Genomic DNA, 21908 nt, shown 5'->3' on the forward strand with positions numbered 1-21908 from the left:
TTTAACAATTTTTTTTAACTAGATGAGAATTTTTTAAGAATCAATAAATATTAGCACAACTATTTCATATATGCCACAAACAAGTTAGTTGCAACGTCTATGGAGACTTGAACCCATACAACTAAGGAAATGAATTGTTCACCAAACCACTCGAGCTAAGATCTTTTGACTACAAAAAAGAGGACATGGGGGTGGACTTTGATGCACTTATTTGTGCACGGTTCATGAAACCATTTAATATGGTCAATATGGGTGCAACCACACGTTCAACCACTACCTCAAGGTGCCCACATGGCTCCAAGGAAGCTCTCATGGGAATTGAACCTTGCCTAATGGTCAAAAACTCCTCACTTCCCACCATTGGATCAAACTCTTTAGAGATTTATAAAGGAGAACATGGGGGTAAGCTTTGATCCACTAATATTCCACTACCTCAAGGTGCCCACATGGCTCCAAGGAAGCTCTCATGGGAATTGAACCTTGCCTAATGGTCAAAAACTCCTCACTTCCCACCATTGGATCCATCTCTTCAAAGATTTATAAAGGAGAACATGGGGGTAAGCTTTGGTCCACTAATATGTGTGCACGGGTCACTAGACCATTTGATATGGATCTCTTTGGGTGTAACCACATGTTCAACCACTACCTCAAGTGTCCCCATGGCTCCAAGCTAAACCCTCATTAGAATTGAACCTTGCTCAATGGTGAAAAACTTGCTTTCCACCATTAAATCCAACCCCTTTAAACATTCAATAAAACAATTTTAAAATACATATGTGATTAGAAAAAATATACATTAATATTCTAAAAACCAATATAAAAAAGTGAGGTCATGTTTTCTTGTTGATTACTTTGTTATTTTTTGTAAATAAATAGCTAATAATCATGTTTGAGAAATATGAACTGTAAATAAATAGCTAATAATCATGTTTGAGAAATATGAACTTCAAATATCACTGTCACAGGCCAGCAAAATTATGATTTTCCTCGATACGAAGATACGAAAAATAACATGGCAAGACACTGTTTTGAAATTAAAAATATATATATATAGATCGATCAAATTTGAAATTAAAAAAATATATATAAATAGATCAAACCCTACGTAGTTTTTATAATGATTTTCTCAATTGGAAAGCCGACAATATTTTGAAATTTTATATATATATATATAAAAAAAACCCTACGCAGGTCTTTAATAATAATTTTCTTTGGAAATCCTCAAAATAAGGATTTTCCTTTGACATAAATTCGGAACAGTAGTACATCCCTCAAATTTCAAGTATAAATATGAAATTTAAAAGCCTAATCTACACTCTTCACTAGTATAAATTATAAAATGAATAAGACACTGGTAGGATTGTATATATCATAAAATGAATGAAACAGTGGTAGGATTGTATATATCATAAGGTGGTAGCTATTGTCACAGGCCGGTTTCTTAGTACTAAGAAAACAAGGGTTTCCATCCTTTGTCCTGATGGACTATTCTAGCAGAGTCCGAAACACCAACAATATGATAATTATTAAAGTTGCAGTCAGTCCTGAGCCCAGAAAATCTATCTGCACAACAACCAAGCGCAGAAACTTGAATCATAAGAAAAGAAATTAAATTGATTATCATATCCTACCAAAACAAATCATAGTAAGTTAACCTAGACTACCAAGAGAATCACTGTAGCCTTAGCAATTACAGTTTTTTGTGATAGTAAAAACCACTGATTTACTGTGACTTCGAAGGTGGTCTTAAATTCTTTAAGTCAGGAGCAGGTAATATTCCCCATCTCTTTCGCACGAGTTCTAAATCCTCGTCAAAATGTTTTTCATAATATATCGACATAATATCTGTGCAGCTCATCCCAGCTCTGATAGCCCATGGAAAATAGTACTTAAAAAAGTTTTCCCGTTGTTTGGCTTTCATTCTTACTGAACCACCAATCGTGGAAAGAAGGCACATTGGCAAATACAACTGCTGAAATTCCACAACTTTAAGAGCTGATTCCCCTATCATGTTTGTTGGGAGATTAAACAATACATGCCAAAAGTCATGAATCTCCCTGGCTCGAGTCGCAACATATGCAAGCTCTTCTGTATCCATAAAACGAACAGGAGGGCGATCATCAGGCGAGAAGTTCCTCGAACCCATAAATTTGGCATAAGCTGCACCAAATGTATTTTCTGGTAGATCCCATGCATGACCAACAGCAGAAGATATCACTCGTGGCCGCTCCTGAAGAATTAACTGCAAGAAAATCCAACCAGAGTAAATAAAGTCCCAAGATGTCCATACCATAGCATCAATTGTTCACCAGGAAATATCTAATCATCAATTACCTTGACAGATTCAGTATAAAGAAGGGGAATGTGCGTTCAACAGAAAAAGAAATTGGTCATGCCATGTCTGCAGCTAAGTTGACCATTAATTTTTATAGTGCCTTGAAAAATGAAAAGAAACCTCGATTGGTTCTAACTTCTAAGATTGAAAAGAAATAAACCTATAAAGTTGGTCTCTTCTAGTTGGAATTATGTACTCTACTTCAGTTAGCATCTGCCTTCGTACACAGACTGGAAGTGTTTTTTCATCACATCTCGAAGTTGATAAGATCACCTTCAATGTGAAAATTTTGTTGGCTGTTCATTCCCACAACTCAAGGAGAAGAACAAATAACCTCAAATCAATCAGCACAAATCCAAAGTCGACATGCCACTATCACTCAATTCATGCAGGAAAGACGGGATGGGATACTTCAGGTTTGGCAGATATTATATTATGCAGCAATCATGGTTGAAAAGATATATGGGAAAAACAATACAATATTATTTTATATATATTTTATTCATAACATTCACCCATTGAAGATGGGTCTTTCACAACTGCAATTGGAACAATTAGCTTGCAAGAATAATTACACATACACAGATGAAATCCTGTTAATTTTAACTAGTCATGTATAATGTGGTTGTATCGAAATGATCATATATTAAGAATATGTAAAAAATAGCAAGATTCCTTTCCAAGCTTAGACCAAAATTGGCTTACTGATAATGGCAACTTTAGAAGTTAATTACACAAAAGCAGAGTTGAATTTCCCCTCTCAGGAGTCCAGTTGGCCATCGTCTAGTGGTAAGGCAGAGCACCTAGTGTGATGATGACCAGTGTTCAAACCATGCTGGGCATGCTCCCCCATGTTAATACAGCCCTGCAACAATGCAGGGTAATCAGACAAGACCAGTCGCCAGTCCTGAGACGTTGACATCTTAGATGCCCCCTAGGCATGGCTTCTGAGGCAAAAAGTAATGAGTTTGACAGTTTGCTAAACCCAGCTTAATGCGGGTAGTATTTTCCCTATTTACCTATCCAAAAAAATAAAATCCCCTCCCAGAAAGATAAAAACATTACGCCCAACAGAAAATTCATCCTATAAAGAGTTGTCTTGCAGATACAAAGTGAAACAAAGGATTAATAAGAGTTTTTTGTTGAAAGGCAGAGTTGTTGATGGTGAACCCCTGATATTCTTATTGTATGTAGACGATTTGTTTCTGACAGGAGCCAAAGTATTGATTGTTCAGTGTAAGAGGGAGTTGATTTCTGAATTTGAGATGAAGGATCTTGGCCTCATGCATTACTATTTGGGATTGGAAATTTGGCAAAACCCTGATGGAATCTTTGTAGGCCAAGGCAAGTACATTGTTATTATTCTTCAGAAATTTGGCATGTTGGACTGTGAGTCCATAGACACTCCTATGATGACGAATTTGAAGAAGATTTGGGACAATGACTCTGAGTTGTTTGATTCTACTATGTATCACAAGTTGATTGGCTCGTTGAATTATCTTGTGAACACCAGCTGTGATATTTGTTATGCAGTGAATACATTGAGCCAATTCTTGGTTGAGCCTCGCCGTGTACGTTGGGTTGCAGCTAAACACATATTGAATATCAAAGGTATCAAAGGTCATAATCGTGCTTTGAATATCATACAAAAAATTAAAAGAAAAAAGGGAAGACTATTCAAGTTATAAAAACAAATTACAAAGAAATTCCAAAGTACAAAGTTACAAAAGGAAGGTATTATAATTTATTACATTTATAAAAGCTATAAAAAAATAGTATTATATCACTAAAAGGAAAAAAAACATATTATTAAAAGAAAAAGAATAAATTAAAAGTTTTTAAAAAGGGTTACTTTTAAAACCCTAAGTTCATCTCGACAAAACAAAGTGGAGTCAATCAGTGACAAAAAAAGAACGTTGTCTAATCTAGAAATTAAGGATGGTCGATTTTCCTATAAGGGTACTTTAACTACTCGTCACGAATTACTTACATTAAAAGGGAATATCCAAGGGAAAAAGATTAATATGGTTATCAGTATAAGCAATGACGAAAATTACATAGATATTAATCTGGCGAATCACTTATTAATTTCAAATGCCAATGTGGGCGAAAAAGAGATATTTTTGGTGAATAATATGAAATTAATCATTTACAAGTGACAGTAGATCATTATGAGTACATATCTCAATTTTGTGTTGTAACTATGTATGACAGAGAGGTAGACATAATTCTTGGTCAACTTTGGTTTAAAGAATTGGGTACGTTCATGTCAAACATAGAGAAAAAAAATGATGTTTTCTTATAAGGGAAAGATGATCTCATTCTGAGACGTGACACTAAAATCAGAATCAATAATGCCCTTATCAGAAGACTTTAAAGATGTTACGAAATTGATGCCTCAAAAGAATCAAAACACAATATCAAAGAAGCAAAGAAAACTTGAAGAGGTCATATCCAATAAAAACGAAGAAAAATCTCATTTAAAATATCATTTCCAGAAACTACTAGCACAAGTCAGAAAGTGTGAAACTAAGAAGCACAAGTTAGAACAAGAAAAGGAAAGTTCCGACAAGAAGCTCAAAGAAAGTCTATCCGAAAAAGGAGGAAATTTTACGCTTAAAGAACCTTAATCAAAAATTATTAGAACAAATCAAGTCTTTAAAAGATGAAAAGCATGAATGCCAAAATAAAGTTGACTAAGAAAATGAGGAACTCTTACGTCTCAAAAACCATAATCAAAATCTACTCATTCAAATTAAGAAACTTAAAGATGATAAGAATCGTTAAAAAACAAGTTAGAAGAACTACTCATGAAAGAAGTATCGAAGTCTTTAGAGGTAATAGTCCAAGTCAAAAAAAGGGGAACAAAAACAAATCCTATTAATCTCACAGTTCAGACAAATCCAAATCCAACTGAAGTGAGGACGCACTCAAAGGTTGCGGTTCAAACGATGGAAATTCCAAGTGATGATTCAGTGGCCAACTCAACAACGTCAATACCTAAAGAAAAATCATAAAGCTACCACACTCAAGATAAGGGAAAATCAAACAAGAACTCCTTATCGACATCTAAATAACAAGAACAAACTTCTCATTCAACCTGCATATCAGTGTCACTCAGAACATAAACAACAAATTTATGTCCCAAAGAATACTGAAGTTTGTACACTCCACTCACATGATAACAATTCATCACAAGTTTGCAGTCACCGCAAGATTCCACAGAAGATTAACTTAGGATGGTCAGATCCCTTCTCAGTTTGGCAATTTTATTTATCACTCCAAGGATCTTATCACCTTGTATCAACGAAGATGACAACTCAAAGAATTTCGAAAGATGCAAGACAAAGAATAGATGACACGTCTTGTCAGCAAATAAGCTTTGAGGACAAAGCTTTTTGAAGAGGAAGGCAATGCTATGAATATAATTTATATAAAAATAATGTAAATATAGTAATGATTAATTAGTGAACATTAATTAGTAATTAGTACTGAAGAGGCATGTCTAATGGGACATGACCTTCCATGAAGAGACACCTGCCTAGGTATATAAGCAGACATAACATCATCATCTCATATCTTTTGTACAATTCTTATATAACATATTCGTCCTATAGTGGATATTTACATATACCAGATCTTCTAAGTATTCTACTGTGTATACGAACTTTGTTCATAACAAGTACCATTGAGTATGGTCTGATATGCTTCTAATGAGGATTGGCAACTATATGGTTTCTCTGATGTTGATTGGGTTGGTAGCTCTAGTGATAGAAAGAGCACCTCTGGATATTGTTTTAGTCTGGGCTCCGCTATGGTTTTTTGGTCTAGCAGGAAATAGACCTCTATTGCTCTGTGTACAGTTGAAGCTTAATACATTGCTGCTAATGTTGCCTATTATGAGGCTATATGGTTTCAAAAATTGTTCTCTGATTTATTTGATCAAATGTTGGAGCCGACTATTAGATAATGTGATAATCAAGTGTGAAGTTATCTCAAAACCTAGTGTTCTATGATAGATCAAAGTATATTGAAATCAAATATCACTACATCTAGAATATTGTCCAGAGAGCAGTGGTGAAGCTCGAATATGTTCCTACCAATGACCTAGTTGTTGATGTATTGACAAAGTCATTTTCCTAGATGAAGTGTGCCTATTTCAGAGAACAACTTACACCGATCTCTGAGAGAGAGGGAGCACTGATTATATAGCATCATATTATGGACCATCTCCCATAGGTTGTGTCGCGAGAGCTTGTGGTCTGTTAGTTTTTGTAGCATCGAATGGTGCTCTAGTCTCGAGACTTCGTGGAGGGGTTAAAACTTAAAATACATGAGTTCTCCAAAACCCAGAAATCATTTTTGGAAATTCCACCTAGAAATGACTCAATTAAATTAATTGACCAAAATTAAAATTTCCTAACACTAACATAGAAAAAGGGGTTGATTAATAGAAATTAATTGAGAAAGGTGTGAATTATCTAGAAACTCACACGGATCAACTTAGAAGATAATCTCAACCATTGATTAAGTTTTAACCATGGTCATTGAAGTCTCAACTGGAGATTATAAGAAGTCGATGGGTAGATGGAGAATAGACTTTTGGAGAACACTTGAAGGTGAGAAGCATTTGAGAGTGCGAAACCAACTGTGGATACTCAGTGATCTAGACAGATTGATTGTCCGGTGCAGTTGATTCAGCCGGAGTGATAAAGTCAGAAATTGAGTAGCAAAGTGTCAGAGGGGCAAATACAGTGATTTGGAGGAGGATTTCCAGATCTGGAAGAGGCACAAGCAAGTGACTGGAGTATTCCAAGATGCAGCTAATCCATATTAGCCGCAAGGGTCGCGTAGAATTTCCTGATGGGTCACAATTACGATCTCGCAGGTTTTCCCATTACAGCCGCAAGGATCGCGCAGGATTTCCCATTACAGCCGCAAGGATCGCGCAGGATTTCCCAGCACAGCCGCAAGGATCGCGCAGGATTTCCCAGCACAGCCGTGAGGATCACGCAGGTTTTCCCAGCACAGTCATGTGGATCGATCAGAAGCCGCAAGGGCCTACATAGAGGTTGGACAACCAATTTTCATATGGTGGGGTTTGCTTGTGGAGGGAGAGAACTTTTTCTCCAAATATTTTATGTCAGGTCTTGTTGATTGGATAGCCAACTGAGCTTCCAAAGATTGTACTCAGATTTTCACTGTTGCATAATAAAATAAACCCTCAACTGCTGCATTGGTTTTCCCACATTGGGTTTTTCCGGGGACTTTGGTCCAAAAATAACGGTGTCATATTTAATGTGTGCTAGCATTTCTCAATTTCCAATTTATCTTCTGCGGTATTTTTTATCTGTGAAGATTGCAGTGTGATTAATTCGTTGTTGCCAAAGCAATAAACTGAATAATTAATTTACATTTAGAAGAATTAAAATCCAATTGTTGTAATAGAATTTCAGTAGTGAAATTTTCACATGGTTGCCTATATTCACAATGTAAAGCGAAGATATTTTGCTTCTTGATGGGTTCAAGATTTTCAATGAACATTTGATTGATGACTACCTTCATTTTGTGGGTGTTGAGTAGAGCTCAGTTGATGGGGCTTGTTACCCACCAAAAGTGGGTAACCTATAGGAGAAAATTTGTCTCCTCATTTGACAACCAGCCAATTAGCAACCCTATGATGGTCTTCAGATATCTATATGTCAGAGCTCTACACCTATTGCTATGGTCAATGCTCTCACCCATATAGCATTCTTCTTGAAGGAAGGTAGGGCATCTATCAATAGGTACTTCAACCATTTTAGCAATCATATGCTTTCGTTTAATGGTAAAGGCATGTTTCCATGGTAACCACTCTTGATTGCATCCTTGTTTCCACACTATTGTTCCTCTGAGATAGTAGTAGGTCAGCTACCAATGCCAGAGCATCTAAAATAATTGTTTTGGGGTTTTTGGGTTTTAGTTTTTGGAAGACCAATGGATGAAGATAGATGTAGAATTGAAATACTTAGTCCTTTGGATAATATTAATATCTCAGCAAAGGGCCTGCTATAAAGCTTTACACAGTGATATAGATCAAAATAGTAGTGAGAAGAAAACAAAAAATAATATGATTATCACAGTTTCCATACTGTAAAACAGAACAATCATAAGTTTGAAAACCTTTTGAACTACGTTCAAAAGATTCAAGGCAGTATACTTAAGCTTACAAAAGATGCCGATGATTTATTGATTAGAGGGGATTAGCTACACAGATAATTGCATTAATCCAATCTCTTAATAGATGATCACTTCAGAAGCTTATAGGAATCAATTGAAACTCTAATTGTTCCTACCTAGATATCTCTATAAGTCACAAGCATATGAATAAAAACATGATGACTGAAAACTGGAAAAACTTAAAGGATAACACAAACTGTGTGAAACCAAATTCAGAATCCTCTACCTTGTATTAAGGTTCGAGAAAAACTGAGTACATCAAATGTCTAGAAAAGGCTTCCTCCAAAGTGCAACCAGGTTCAAAATGGAATGAACAGTCACGACTTTAATAAGCAGTGAGCAAATAAACCATGAACTTCGAACCCATAACATCTCGAGAAGAGAGTTATTTATACAATAATAAACTTAAGAAATATCCTAAAACTGATTAAGATTTATTCTAGGAAAGGAAAAGATCTTCATGCAAGAAGATAGGGGCAGCTATTGAACTGCTTCTTGTTGTCCCCTTTTATTCAGGTTGTGTTGGCTTTGTTTGTCTGATATTTTGCCCTTTATGCTGATAAATTGTTTGTATCTTTTACTCTGGCCGATTCCTTCATTTAATCTTTACCTAATACTCTTTAAACTCTATTTAATATGCTTTCACCCTACTGAGTAACCTTTACTGTGATCCTTTTATCCTTACTATGGATTTCAGATTTTTACTGTGTTTTTCAACAGTAAATCGCTTGATTTTATGTCATAGGGTGAAGCAATTTGATATGGTCTTCATATTTGTCCTCCAACTATACATAGGCTTTTTCTTTGTAAACCTAGAACAGTAGTCTTCACCTGCAAAACACAAAAATCATTTAAGAAAAACAAGGTGACAAAGATGGTCATGAATGGCTTTATTGAGCTTTAAAGGCTATTGGAAGGAGTCTGGGGCATATCTGAAGGTAAAATGATGGTTTTTTGGTCGCATAGGCTTATGGAGGGTTCGCTGTGTAAAACAGACAAAAACAGAACAAAATGGACATTTGGCGTTTAAACGGGAGAAACAGTTTTCCTTTGAAATATGGCGCGATAGTGAACAGTAACCATTTTGTCGTTTTGCGGAAGGCGATTTTCATCACACCGTTTATAAGGCACGGGTGGTTTTGGGGAGAGGTCACCCAAAACGATCAGAGCTTGACACGTAGCAAGGGAGGACGGTGGAATACCACTTTTCGGGTGGGTAATGCCCGTACAGAGAGTCAACCCTAAATTTGCCGAGGGTTATTGGATCTGAACACCTTAGATCGGACAGTGGTGGAGCAAAGAAGGAGTACGGAGGGTAAGAATGATTAAAAATGGCGGAAATGGCTGTATTATGGCTTAAAACTGAGTTTAACGAAGTTTAATGGTTAAATGGAGGCTTAAGTTAATTCTTTGTTTTAAATCGTGAAAACGATTTTACAAAGAAAACCTTTGTAAAACACATAATGTCAGACTTGAAATAATATAAACTTGGGCGGATAATCACATCGGGTTCGGGTCCATCGGATATCGGATATTGCAAAGGCGGAGGATGTATACATCGGACGGGACTTGCGATGAGAGCGGATGCGAAATGGCGATAGTTTATGATATATATTGCGTCGAGCCCGGACTTATCGCGCATCGGATTTTGCAATGGCGGAGGGGAATGCTTATTAGCAGGACTTGCGGTAAAGGTGGATGCGATATGGCGGTGAACTATAATATATATTTGGTCAGGTCCGAGCCCTTTGTTGATCGCATATCGCAATCAGGGAAAAGAGCATGCATATGACAGGCTTGCGATAAGACAATATTGCGATGCGATATCATATATATAGTTTTATTATAAAACTAAGGGTTTTCAGGATATTTTATTAAAGGAGTTAATAATATACAGGAAAAGGGAATTTAGGGGTTTTAATACATTAAGTTAGTATTAATGTGGAATATGAGCGGAAAGGGAAAACGCGCTAAGTTATGATGTTTTTTATGTGTTATTGGCTTTTCACATATATATATGAATACTTAGGCTAAATGACTTTTTGTGGGTTTTTCATGTAAAAAGGGATTTTACATGGGATTTTTACTTTTCCTAGTCAAAAAGGGTTTTGACCTTAGGAAAAGGGGTTTTTATGGAAAATGAATGAATTTGAATGTAAGAAGGTAGGAATGGGAAATTAGTGAATATAGGGATGAATGGAGATGAATGGGAAGTTAATTAATTGACCTTATAGACCTTCATTTGCTTTGTGTAATTGCTTCATGGTCATAGAAACATATGATGAAACATGATAAATGTACCCTTTGTCCAATGAATAATCAAACTTCTGCAACCTGTCTCTACTTACCCTTTGTTTATCTTATCATTTTTTCTTCACTTAATGGGTGCATTTAAGCTAGCAAACCCTTTTCCTTTCTTTTATTTTACAAAAGCAAACTATCTAAATCTACCCTTATAACCTCCAAGGGCTTAGAATAAACTGATGAGCACCTCATTATTCTCTACCTAACCACTGATCTGCCAAGATTAAACAGTTTGGCCAGATCTTTATTCTCTAACTATAACATCAAATTTAAAGCATGAAGCAATCAAGATTAAACTATTTGACTGTCATGGGTTGTGGCATTTAACACAAGCTGCACACAACCATTCTTTTGCAGAAACAAAGTAGTGGCATTTAGACTTGCTCACTTTCAGAGTTTATTTGTTTTCTTTTCTTTCTAACTTAACATTTTCTTTTTGATTTGATTTTTTAGCATCTAACCTAACATTTTCTTTGATATGGACATCATCATCAAGATATTTTCATTAACTAACATTTTATTTACTAATGTTATGTCCATATCCTAACTTATCATTTTTCAATATTCTATCTTATCAAAACCAAAAAATGCTACAACATTGGCTCCAATTGGGGACTTCTTTCTCCTGTAGAATGCAAAGAACCTGCAGATCCATGTGCCTTCTCCTCGGGCTATGGAGTCCTTGCTGTAAGAAAATCACACTGATATTTTGAAAAGTAAAGAAAACTGGAGTATTTACAAGGAATGCTACTTCAACTTCTTTAGTACTGAATGTAGTGTTTAAGAAACCTTCCATTTACAGGATAAGTGGAATATAGCCCCTCAAGATTCTGCAGCACAAAAGTGTTGTTACCCTTCACTTCAGCAATTGCTAAAGGTCCAAACCATAGATTGTCAAATTTGCCATGCTTTCCTTTCTCTTCTCTCCTGGCATCCCATCTTAGAACTAAATCACCTTCCTTAAAGTCCCTTTCCCTGGCTCTTCTGTCAAATAGGGTCTTCATCTTATTCTGATATTTCATCAATTTGTATTGAACTTCATCTCTGTTTTCATTAAGTTCAATAATCTGATTTATTCTTCTTGAAAAATCATCAGGTTCATATGTTGAATCCTGCAGGAATTTTAAAATAGGGAAAGCCAAATTAGTAGGAAAGATTGAATCTTTCCCATAGACTAATTGAAATGGAGATTTGCCAGTTGATCTCTTTGGAGTAATTCTATTTGCCCATACTGCATAAATCAAATGTGAATCCCAGCTCTTCTTATGATCAGCTAGAGTCTTTTTTATTACCTTTACCAGGCTTTTGTTGGATGATTCTACAAGGCCATTACCTTGAGGGTAGTATGGAGTTGAATGATGTAACAGACTCTGATATTTTTGGCAAAAGTCAATCAATATAACACTAAAAAAGGATGTTGCATTATCAGTGACAATATGAGTTGGGCAACCAAATCTAAATAAGATATTCTCCCCAATAAACTTAATTACTACTGCATCAGTAGCATTTCTGACTAGAATTGCTTCCACCCATTTAGTAAAGTAGTCTGTTGCAGTGAGGATCCATCTATGTTGATTACTTGAAGTGGGGTGAATCTCTCCAATAAAATCTAATCCCCATTGAGAAAAAGGTGTTGAAACTATTGATGGAACAAGTGGAAGAGCTGCTAATTTTTGTTTACCAGCAAACATTTGACAAGGAACACAACCTCTGACCTTTGCCCCTACTTGTAAGAACAATGTAGGCCAATAAAATCCTCCCCTCAGAATCTTGTATGTTGTTGCTCTCCAAGCATAATGTCCCCCACAAAATCCTGTATGAAATTGATCAATGATTCCTTCAGTTTCTGATTCTGTTAAACATAATAACAAAATGTTCAATGGATATTTCTAGTATAAATTTGCATTTATAATGCAGTACTTGACTTATTTCAACTTACGGGTTTTACACTAGGTTTTGGAGAATGATGCTGGACACTCAAAATGGATCAAAAAATTTACAATATCTTGATACCAGTTTGACAACGAGAATTTTTCATCAATGTGTATAGGAGTGATCTGCGGTGAAGGTGAAGGTTCTTGTGGATTCTCCCCTTCTGCAAGGAGAGAAGGTTCTTGTGTATTCTTCCCTTGAGGGTGAAGGGAAGGTTCTTGTGGATTCTTCCCTTGTATTTCTAAAACAGAATTGATTCCAAGTACTTTGCAGTTGGATTCAGCTAGAAGCTTGGCTAATCCTTGACCTTTTACTAGCTTGGTAGTCTTGATAGTTAGATCAAACTCCAGAATTTGAGTGATCCATCTACCTCTTTTCCCATCAGTGTCTGGTTGGGTTAGGATAATTTTCACAGCACTATTAGGAACATAAGCAGTAATAGGTGAATGTAAGACATACATCCTGAATGACTTCAGGGCTTGAATGAGGGCATAGGCTTGCTTCTCAATGATGTCATACTTAAGCTCAGCATCTCTCATAACCTTGCTGAAAAAGGCTATGGGTTGGTCATGGGAATCTTCATTCTTCTGTAATAGAACGGCAGCAAGGGTTGTTTCAGAGGCAAAAGAGAAAATACTAAATGGCTTAGTATAATCAGGGCTGGCTAAGGTGGGAGCTTCAGAGATAGCCTTTTTAATTTGTTCAAATGCATGCCTAGAAGTGGGAGTCCATTTGACTTCATGGTCCTTTAAGAGCATGTCAATTATATCTTTTACAATCTCTACATAATTTGGAATAAACCTCCTTAAAAAATTAATCTTGCCTAGAAAAGCTTGAATCTCCTTCTTGTTTCTAGGCAAGGTCAATGATTCAATAGCAGATACTCGTTTGGGATCAATTACTACTCCCTCCTTTGAAATTATATGGCCCAGCAGTTTTCCTTCTTTGACAACAAACAAGGACTTCTTTGGGTTCAATGATATTCCAAATTTTCTACACCTGTCAAAAACCTTCATCAAGTGCTTTAGATGTTTCTGATCAGATTTAGAAAAAACAGTTATGTCATCAAGATAAATAACTACAAATTTATTTACCTGACCCATGAAAGCTATGTCCATAGCTCTCTGAAACGTTGCTCCAGCGTTGGTTAAGCCAAATGGCATCCTAGCATACATGAATGTACCCCAGAGTGTAGTAAAGGTTGTCTTGTCTTGGTCTGCTATATCCACATTCACTTGATTGTAACCTGAAAAACCATCAAGCATAGAAAGTCTTTGTGCTCCTAAAACCATTTGAAGTAACTAATCTATTTTGGGCAAAGGATAATTATTTTTTAATGATGCCTTGTTCAAATTTCTAAAATCCACATAGTCTTATTTCTCCATTTTTCTTTCTAACAAGAACTAGGTTAGCAACCCAATTAGAATATCTAAGAAGGAGGATGATCTGAGCATCTAGCATTTTCTTAATCTCCCTTTCTACGGCTGGTAGAAGAGCTGGATTTATCCTTCTAATTTTTTATTGATAAGGTTTTGCTTCTGGCTTCAAAGGAACCTTATGTTGTATTAATGAAGTATCATAGGTCTTTAAATCAGCATAAGTCCAAGCAAAAACATTCTTATAATTTTGCAGTAACTTAAAATATTGAGTTTTGATCTCAGGGTCTAGAGATGCACATAATTTGATGTTTTTGATATCTTGATTAGTTCCAATGTTAATCTCTTCTATGTCATCTTCTGAAGAAATGGACTGAGCGTTTTGGAGGACATCATTTTGATCAAACAATTTTTCTAAAGGAACGAGTCCTTTTGGAATAAAATTGTTGGATAATTGTATAATGTCATGATTAGCAATTTGGGTTTTAAAATTTGAAGTATCATTTCCATTTGCATTTTCATTTATTTCAGTTCTATCTTCATCAATTTGAAGAAGTGAAAAATCATCTATTACCTGTGGAAATGATTTCAAATGTTCATCATCTTCAAATATTTGCCAATGTTTCAGATTATCTGGGATAGATGGCCTATATTTGACTTGTATCTGATAGAGTACATCAGTATGATCAGGGATTTTAAAAGAACTGGCAGAGACAGCTAAGGCATCTGCATGAATATTCTGATATCTGGGAATATGAGTCAAATTAAAAGCATCAAAGAAGTTTTCAACTGAATCCCATACTTCATTTCGGTAGGACCTAAGTCTTGGGTGCTTGGTCTGGCAAGCATTTCTTACTTGCTTAACAATAAGCTCTGAATTAGTAAAAACACTTAAGTTTTGAACCTTTAAGCTTTTGGCTAATTGCAATCCTAAAAGGAAGGCTTCATATTCAGCAACATTATTGGTAACTTCAAAATTTAATTTACATGATTGGGTTATATTTTCTTTTTCAAGTGAAATTAAAACTACTCCAGCTCATGCCCCATCTTTCGTGCAAGAGCCATCAAAGAACAGTTTCCAAATATCAGTTTGGTTTGGTTCAGGACTTTCAACTACCTCTTCAATTTTGACTTGAGTTTTATGTTGGTTTGAAGTGAGTTGAAAACAACCAAAGTCTTGATCTATTGCATAAATTGGATGGTTCCTTGGTTGGTCAGTGTTACAAACAATATGTATAAATCTCACCTCTCTATAGTCTTAATTGCTCTCCTCCATAAACAGGGATAGTAGCATATGACATATCCATCTGTAGAGTTCCCCCTAATTTGGCACAGCAAGACCTAGAAAGGAGCATTCCAAACTTGGGAGGGATATCTGTGACAACAATATCAAGTACTATGCTTTTAACTGGAATTTGGGCAAGGGTAACCACTAGATCCTTGATAAATCCCAAACAGGGCACCTTTTTAGAATCAAAGGTGTACAGGTCATGGTAGGATCTAGTTATGTCGAGTTTCAAATGGTCCATGATAGATTTCAGCATAGATGCTCCTGAATCAAGCATACAATTGTACAACATGGAATAATTTGTTTAAGGGTTACATAGAAAGGAGGCACTATCTCATCTATCATGTCTGAACTAGGTCCAAAAACTACTACTGGTTTTTGATCTTGCAAACTTATGACATCACCTTCAGCGTCAACCGAGGTATTTTGTATCCATTTTGTGACTTGACTTTTGTAACCAGGGTTTTTAGAAAGTTCTGATAGTGGAATTGGGATCTTAACCCTCTCTAATTCCTTTTCAACATTAAATGTAGTCAAAATGTTTTTACCAGCTTGGGTAGTATCAATTGACTGATCTAAGGGCTGAATAAGAGTTGTTTGAGCTTCAGCAGTTTTGGTACGTGGTTCAATTGTTGGAGTTTCCTTTGGAGGTCTCCCAGGACCAGGCCTAGGTCTAAGATCATACCTCTTATTTAATTTTGCAATTAAAAATTCAGAGAAAGCATGATATTTAGAGACTTGTGAAGATTCCTGATCTTCTTGAACCTGATTCTATTGTGAGAGAGGAATGATGGTTGTTTGATTGGAAGAAGAATCCATACTATTAATATCTTCAGTAATTGTCATAGTATTATCATCAGGTTGTTGGTCATCTATCAATAGAGGAGTAGGAACCTGTTGATCATTGCTAGGTCTCTGAAGAATTTGTAGTGGTGGATTTCTTTTATACTGACCTTGATTTTGATTTTGGGGTCTAGTAACTGTTTGTTGTATTGTCCTAGGTTGGGTCTCAATCTTTGAAATCCTATTGGATAGGTTTCTAAGAAGAGATGTTATTTCATCTATTTTTGAATCTTCTGACTTAGTCTTAGAGGAACTAGAGGCTTCCTGAACAGTTTTGAGTTTTCTTTTGGCCTTTTCTTCCTTAAGTTTTAAAGAAGTGGAGGTTGCCCTATTTGCTTCTACTTCTATAGCATTTGTTTGCATATATTCAAGAGTTCTTGAAGTTCTCTCTCGTAGCATAACAGCAAAGTCATCATCAAAAGCTTTAGAAAATCTAGACTTAGCTGCTGCTACAGGGGGCTTACAATCAGCAGGCATTTTGTGATAGAGTTTATTGAATCTTTTGATAAAATCTGATACTGGTTCACCAAAGTTCCTTTTAAGCTCTTCAAATTCTGTGAGGAAGTAAAGAGGATCTTTTTTCACACCCCATTGATTTTTAAATATGTTTGTAAGCTCTTCCCAATTTCTAATGGTAGTTGCTGGTAACTGTCTAAACCAAATCTTCACATTTCCTTCAAGTGATTGTACAAACAATCTCATATAAACATTTTCTTGTTCAATATTCATGTTGTCTGCAAATTCAAGGAAAGCTTGAAGACGGTCCTCAGCCGAGGGACCAGTTTCTCCATTGTACTTGGGAAGGTATTTTAGGTATCCAACTGGGAATGCATCAAGGTTATTAGGTAAGACTAAGGCAGCATATCTAGCCTGTACAATAGGTCGGAAAGCCATGATAGCAGGTGGTGTATGAGGTGCTTGAGGTATATGAGATGCTTTAGGTGTATGAGGTTGTCCAAGTGGAGTATGAGGCGTTTGTGTGGATGTAGAGGATGAAGAAGAAATAGAGGAAGGAGATGGTGTTTGAGGGGTAGATAAACTAGTTGGAGGTGAAGGAGGAGGAGATCTCCTGAAAGACTTCAAAGGAGTCTTAAGAACTAGCTTTGGGACCTGTAAAGGAATACCTTCTTTTGTTTCAAAGAGAGGATTGGTGTATATAGAAAAGGTTTCCTCAGATTGTTTAGAAGAAGAAGCTTCAGGTCGGTCAAAGATGGAAGGAAATGGATAGGTGGTAGGGGATATGAAATCTGTGGTTTTATATTCCAATAGATCAACACCCAACTCAGATTCAGTTTTAGGTGATCCTAGTAGTAGTGTAGGTATTGGATGAGATTCTAATGAATTGTCAGGCCAGGGTAACTCCAGCAATTAATGAGCGCAAGACAGAACTGGTGTTTTATTCATTTAGACAATTGTTATTTATACATATACAAAACGGATCAGTTCATCTTCTAGATGACTGTCCAGCTTCACCTCATCCGTTTCGGATTAGGTGTCAACATTCCCCCCCTTAATCTGAAGGGATGTTGGTGAGTCCAAGCATCGTTCTGAATCTTTCAAGCTTTTCTCTTCCAAGCGCTTTGGTGAAGATGTCTGCAATTTGCTTGTTTGTGGAACAATGACGGAGATGGATTGTTTTGGCCTCAACATGATGTCGGATCAGATGATATTTAGTATTGATGTGCTTAGTACAATCATGGAACTTTGGGTTCTTGGCCAACTTTATTGCAGAGGTGTTATCAATCATGAGTGGAGTTGATTGTATTTGTTTTACCTGCAAATCTTCAATAATTTTCCTGAGCCACACAATTTCTTTCGTTGCTTCAGCTGCTGCCACGTATTCTGCTTCTGTTGTGGAATCTGCTGGTACTGATTGTTTGCGTGATCTCCAAGAGACAGCTCCTGATGCAAGACTCATAGCATATCCTGAAGTAGATACCCCAGTTTCTTTATCTCCATCGAAGTCTGAATCAGAGTATCCAATCAAGTTGAAGTCGTCCACCTGTGTATACTTGATTCCAAGGTCTTGAGTTCCCTTCAAGTACCTTAGAATTCTTTTTGCAGCAGACCAATGTCCCTCACAAGGCTTTTGCATAAACCTGGAGAGGATTCCAACAGCAAATGAAATGTCTAGTCTGGTAGTAGTGAGGTAGATGAGACTTCCTACAAGCTGTCTATACTTTGTTGCATCCTCAAATTCCTTTCCTTCAATAGATGTGAGCTTCAAGTTTTGTTCCATTGGAGTAGAAAGGGGATTGCACTCTGTCATGCCAAACCTGTTTAACAAATCTCCAATGTATTTCTTTTGAGAAAGAAATATGGACTTTGGATGTTGGGTTACTTCAATGCCAAGATAGTAATGAACATAGCCCAAATCAATCATTTTAAAAAAATTTCCTAATTCTTTCTTTATGGATGCAATATAGCTTTCATTGTTCCCTGTCATTAAAAGATCATCTACATATACCACAAGATATACAACTGTTTTGCCAACTTTCTTGACAAATAAAGTTGCATCATCAAGATCAAAATGTTTGAAGTTGAGTTTCAGAAGATGCTCAGTTAGTTTTTCATACCAGGCTCGTGGTGCTTGTTTGAGGCCATACAAGGACTTCACAAGTTTGCATACTTTATTTTCATGTCCTTTCACAGCAAATCCTTCAGGCTGGGACATAAAAACATTCTCTTTTAGATCTCCATTCAAGAATGCAGTTTTTACATCCATTTGATGGACTTTCCAACCGTTCTGAGCAGCTAGTGCAAAGAGTGTCCGGATGGTGGCCCATTTTGCTATGGGAGCAAAAGTTTCCTCATAATCGACCCCTTCCTTCTGTGCAAAACCTTTTGCCACAAGCCTAGCTTTGTGCTTGTCAAGTGAGCCATTAGCTTTGTACTTGTTCTTGTAGACCCACTTGCAGCCAATTGGTTTGGTTCCAAATGGAGGATCAACCAGCTTCCAAGTGCCATTCTTTATGAGGGCATCATACTCCTTCTGCATTGCTTCTTTCCATTCATCATGAGAAGCAGCTTCTTTGAAGGAAGTTGGTTCAAAATCTGTAGACAAGTTCAATTCACAATCATAAGTAATATCCATATCAACAGGTGAATTAGAGTTATCTACATCACCTCCATCTTGTCGGTTTGTATTTCTGGTTCCTGTTTTTCCAATTTCATCAGGATGAACACTTTCAAGTGTCTTTGTGAGCCACTTTGGGGGACCTTTCTGAGATGGTCCAGGCTGTTCTGTTGATTGAGTTGGGTCTGAATCAAGATTGAGTCTCCCAATTCTATCAATTACATCACTTAAAGCATCATCTGTTGTTGGAGTGTCATGCAGGGGAGATTGTTCTTCAGAAGAAGATTCCACATGTTGATCTAGTATAGGAATCCCCCCTTCAAGATGTGGAATCTGATTATCAAACTCTTGGAATGATTTCGGTTTTGTGAATCTATCCAAGCGATCAAGTTGCCGCTCAACAACACTGTCAGATTTGGATGATTCAAGAAAAATGACATCTCTAGATAAAACAAACTTTTTATTTACTTCATCATAGAGGCGGTATGCTTTAGATGTGTTTGAATACCCCAGGAAGATACACTTACGACTTCTAGCACCAAGTTTGTTTCTATGTACCTTTGGTATTAAAGCATAACAGGTGGAACCAAATATCCTGAGATGTTTTACCGAAGGAACATGTCCATACCACAATTCATAAGGAGTCTTGTTTCTTATTGTTAAACACACATGGACAGCACAAAAGATATGAAGGATAAATCATGCAATGCAATTTTTATTAACAATTGATTTACATTTATAGTACAATATCTGACTCTTGGGTTTCAGATCCCAAGGTCTCTTGGACTCCTTTTGTCCATTCGACTTCCACACTAACCCACTTAGGATTAGGTGTCCAACATTCCCCCCCTTAATCCGAAGGGTTATGTATGAGTCCAAGAAGAGAGCTGTAATACAAAATGTGCAAAAAATGCATGGCAGCACTAGGCTGAATGTGCTCTATGAAATGTTGGTAAAAAGGGCGGTGGTTTAAGGATGACCACCAACACTGGAACGCTTAGTGCAGTTCCCGGAACTCTTCCAAAACTGGCAAGAAACTGAAGTTTTATGCTAGAGGAAGTGATCCTATTGTTTTAAAGAGGGAAACCTTCAACGATGAAAGGGAGGTCTCACCCCGCATAAAAGGTAAAACTTCAACCTGAAAAGGGAAGTCTCAACCTGTGATGGTTTAAGGATGACCAACAACTCTGGAATGCTTAATGCAATTCCTGAACTCTTCCAAAACTGGCAAGAAGCTGGTGTCTTCTGCTAGAGGAAGTGTTCTCAATCTGTGATGGTTTAAGGATGACCAACAACTCTGGAATGCTTAATGCAATTCCTGGAACTCTTCCAAAACTGGCAAGAAGCTGGAGTCTTCTGCTAGAGGAAGTGTTCTTAATCTGTGATGGTTTAAGGATGACCAACAACTCTGTAATTCCTGGAACTCTTCCAAAACTGGCAAGAAGCTGGAGTCTTATGCTAGAGGAAGTGTCCCAGATTGCCAACTGAAGGCATGTTCAGGGGCATCTTTGTCTCTGGCTACAATTTTGAAACTGGTGTGGCAGGTTGTGGCTCAGGCTCGCTTGATGTGGCTTTGAAGCTTGTAGATGACCATCATTTCCCCCCCCCGTCATATACAAGGTGAGAAGATGGAGAAAACTCAACTGCAAGACTATTCAATACTCTGGAACAAGTTCTGATATGTGTTTGGAATATCTTCTTGGCTGTTGATGCCCATTGCCAAGAAGCGATCCATCCAAGATGAATCTTTGTTCTTGCAGGACATTTGTTTTTGAAGCATCTGTTTGAAGAATGAGTGGTTTTATGACAGTGCTTACATGGATGAAGATCAAAACAGTGATCTTTCAAATGGCCAACTCGGTCACAGTGTTGGCATTTCACAATCTGTTGTTGTTGTTGTTGTTGCTGCTGTTGTTGTGGAAGAGGGGCAGAGTCTGGAACAGCTGAAGCTGAACTGTCATGAAGAGTAGGTAAACTGTCATGAATAAATCCAGCACTCTGAAACTGAATGGGCTTGGCATAGTCTGGAATATGAAAGGACAAGTCCTTGTCATATCCAAGACCAGTTCTGTGCTTGTTGTGGACAAGCTGTTCCCAAGGTCTGATGATGGGCTTGGGAAGTGCACACTGAGTTTCTGCATCTGCATGTACAATTGCTGCTTTATTGAGCACTGGATTTGAATGAACTTGAACAATATTGACTTGCTGTTTATGGGAGTCTGCTTCATTGTTCTGAACATAAACAGGTTCAGAATGACTCCTTCCTTTTAGTTCTTCTTGTTGTAGCTGTGATTCAAGCTGCAAAAAATCTATCTTTTCCTGTGCATTACGCAGGCAGCTCTGAATGTCACAGAGAGTGTCTTTGTTGATGTTGACTATGTTTTCGGCACTAGAATGTATTAGTGTGTTCAATAACTCTAATACTCCATAAAGTCTTCCCATTTTATCAACAAATCAAACTCTGTTAAATACACTTATTTTAACCCTTTTTTTTTTTAAAGATATTAGAAGTGGCTCCTCTTTCGATTTGCACCA

At 36.8% G+C, this 21908-nt stretch overlaps 1 protein-coding gene across 6 annotated transcripts in view; it reads right to left on the reverse strand.

Moving 5' to 3' along the window:
- Positions 1-1194: 1194 nt before the first annotated feature.
- LOC149208643 (coenzyme Q biosynthesis Coq4 family protein / ubiquinone biosynthesis Coq4 family protein) overlaps positions 1195-21908 on the reverse strand; it is a 148929-nt gene continuing 128215 nt past the window's right edge. For 5 of the 6 annotated variants that reach the window (XM_089396145.1, XM_089396146.1, XM_089396143.1 and 2 more), the window contains 2 exons: positions 1717-2242; positions 1195-1563 (listed from right to left, as the gene is read on the reverse strand). In XM_089396145.1, the coding sequence (XP_089252271.1) occupies positions 1724-2242 (519 nt within the window). In that variant the 3' untranslated portion in view covers positions 1195-1563; positions 1717-1723. Of the gene's footprint in view, positions 1564-1694; positions 2243-21908 lie in introns of all 6 variants that reach the window. The other variant, XM_089396142.1, reaches the window with a different exon arrangement.

Source organism: Pinus tabuliformis, chromosome 1_2 (genome assembly GCF_031772625.1).
Source record: "Pinus tabuliformis cultivar Carrire ecotype Pingquan chromosome 1_2, CPIR1, whole genome shotgun sequence".
NCBI lineage: Eukaryota > Viridiplantae > Streptophyta > Pinopsida > Pinales > Pinaceae > Pinus > Pinus tabuliformis.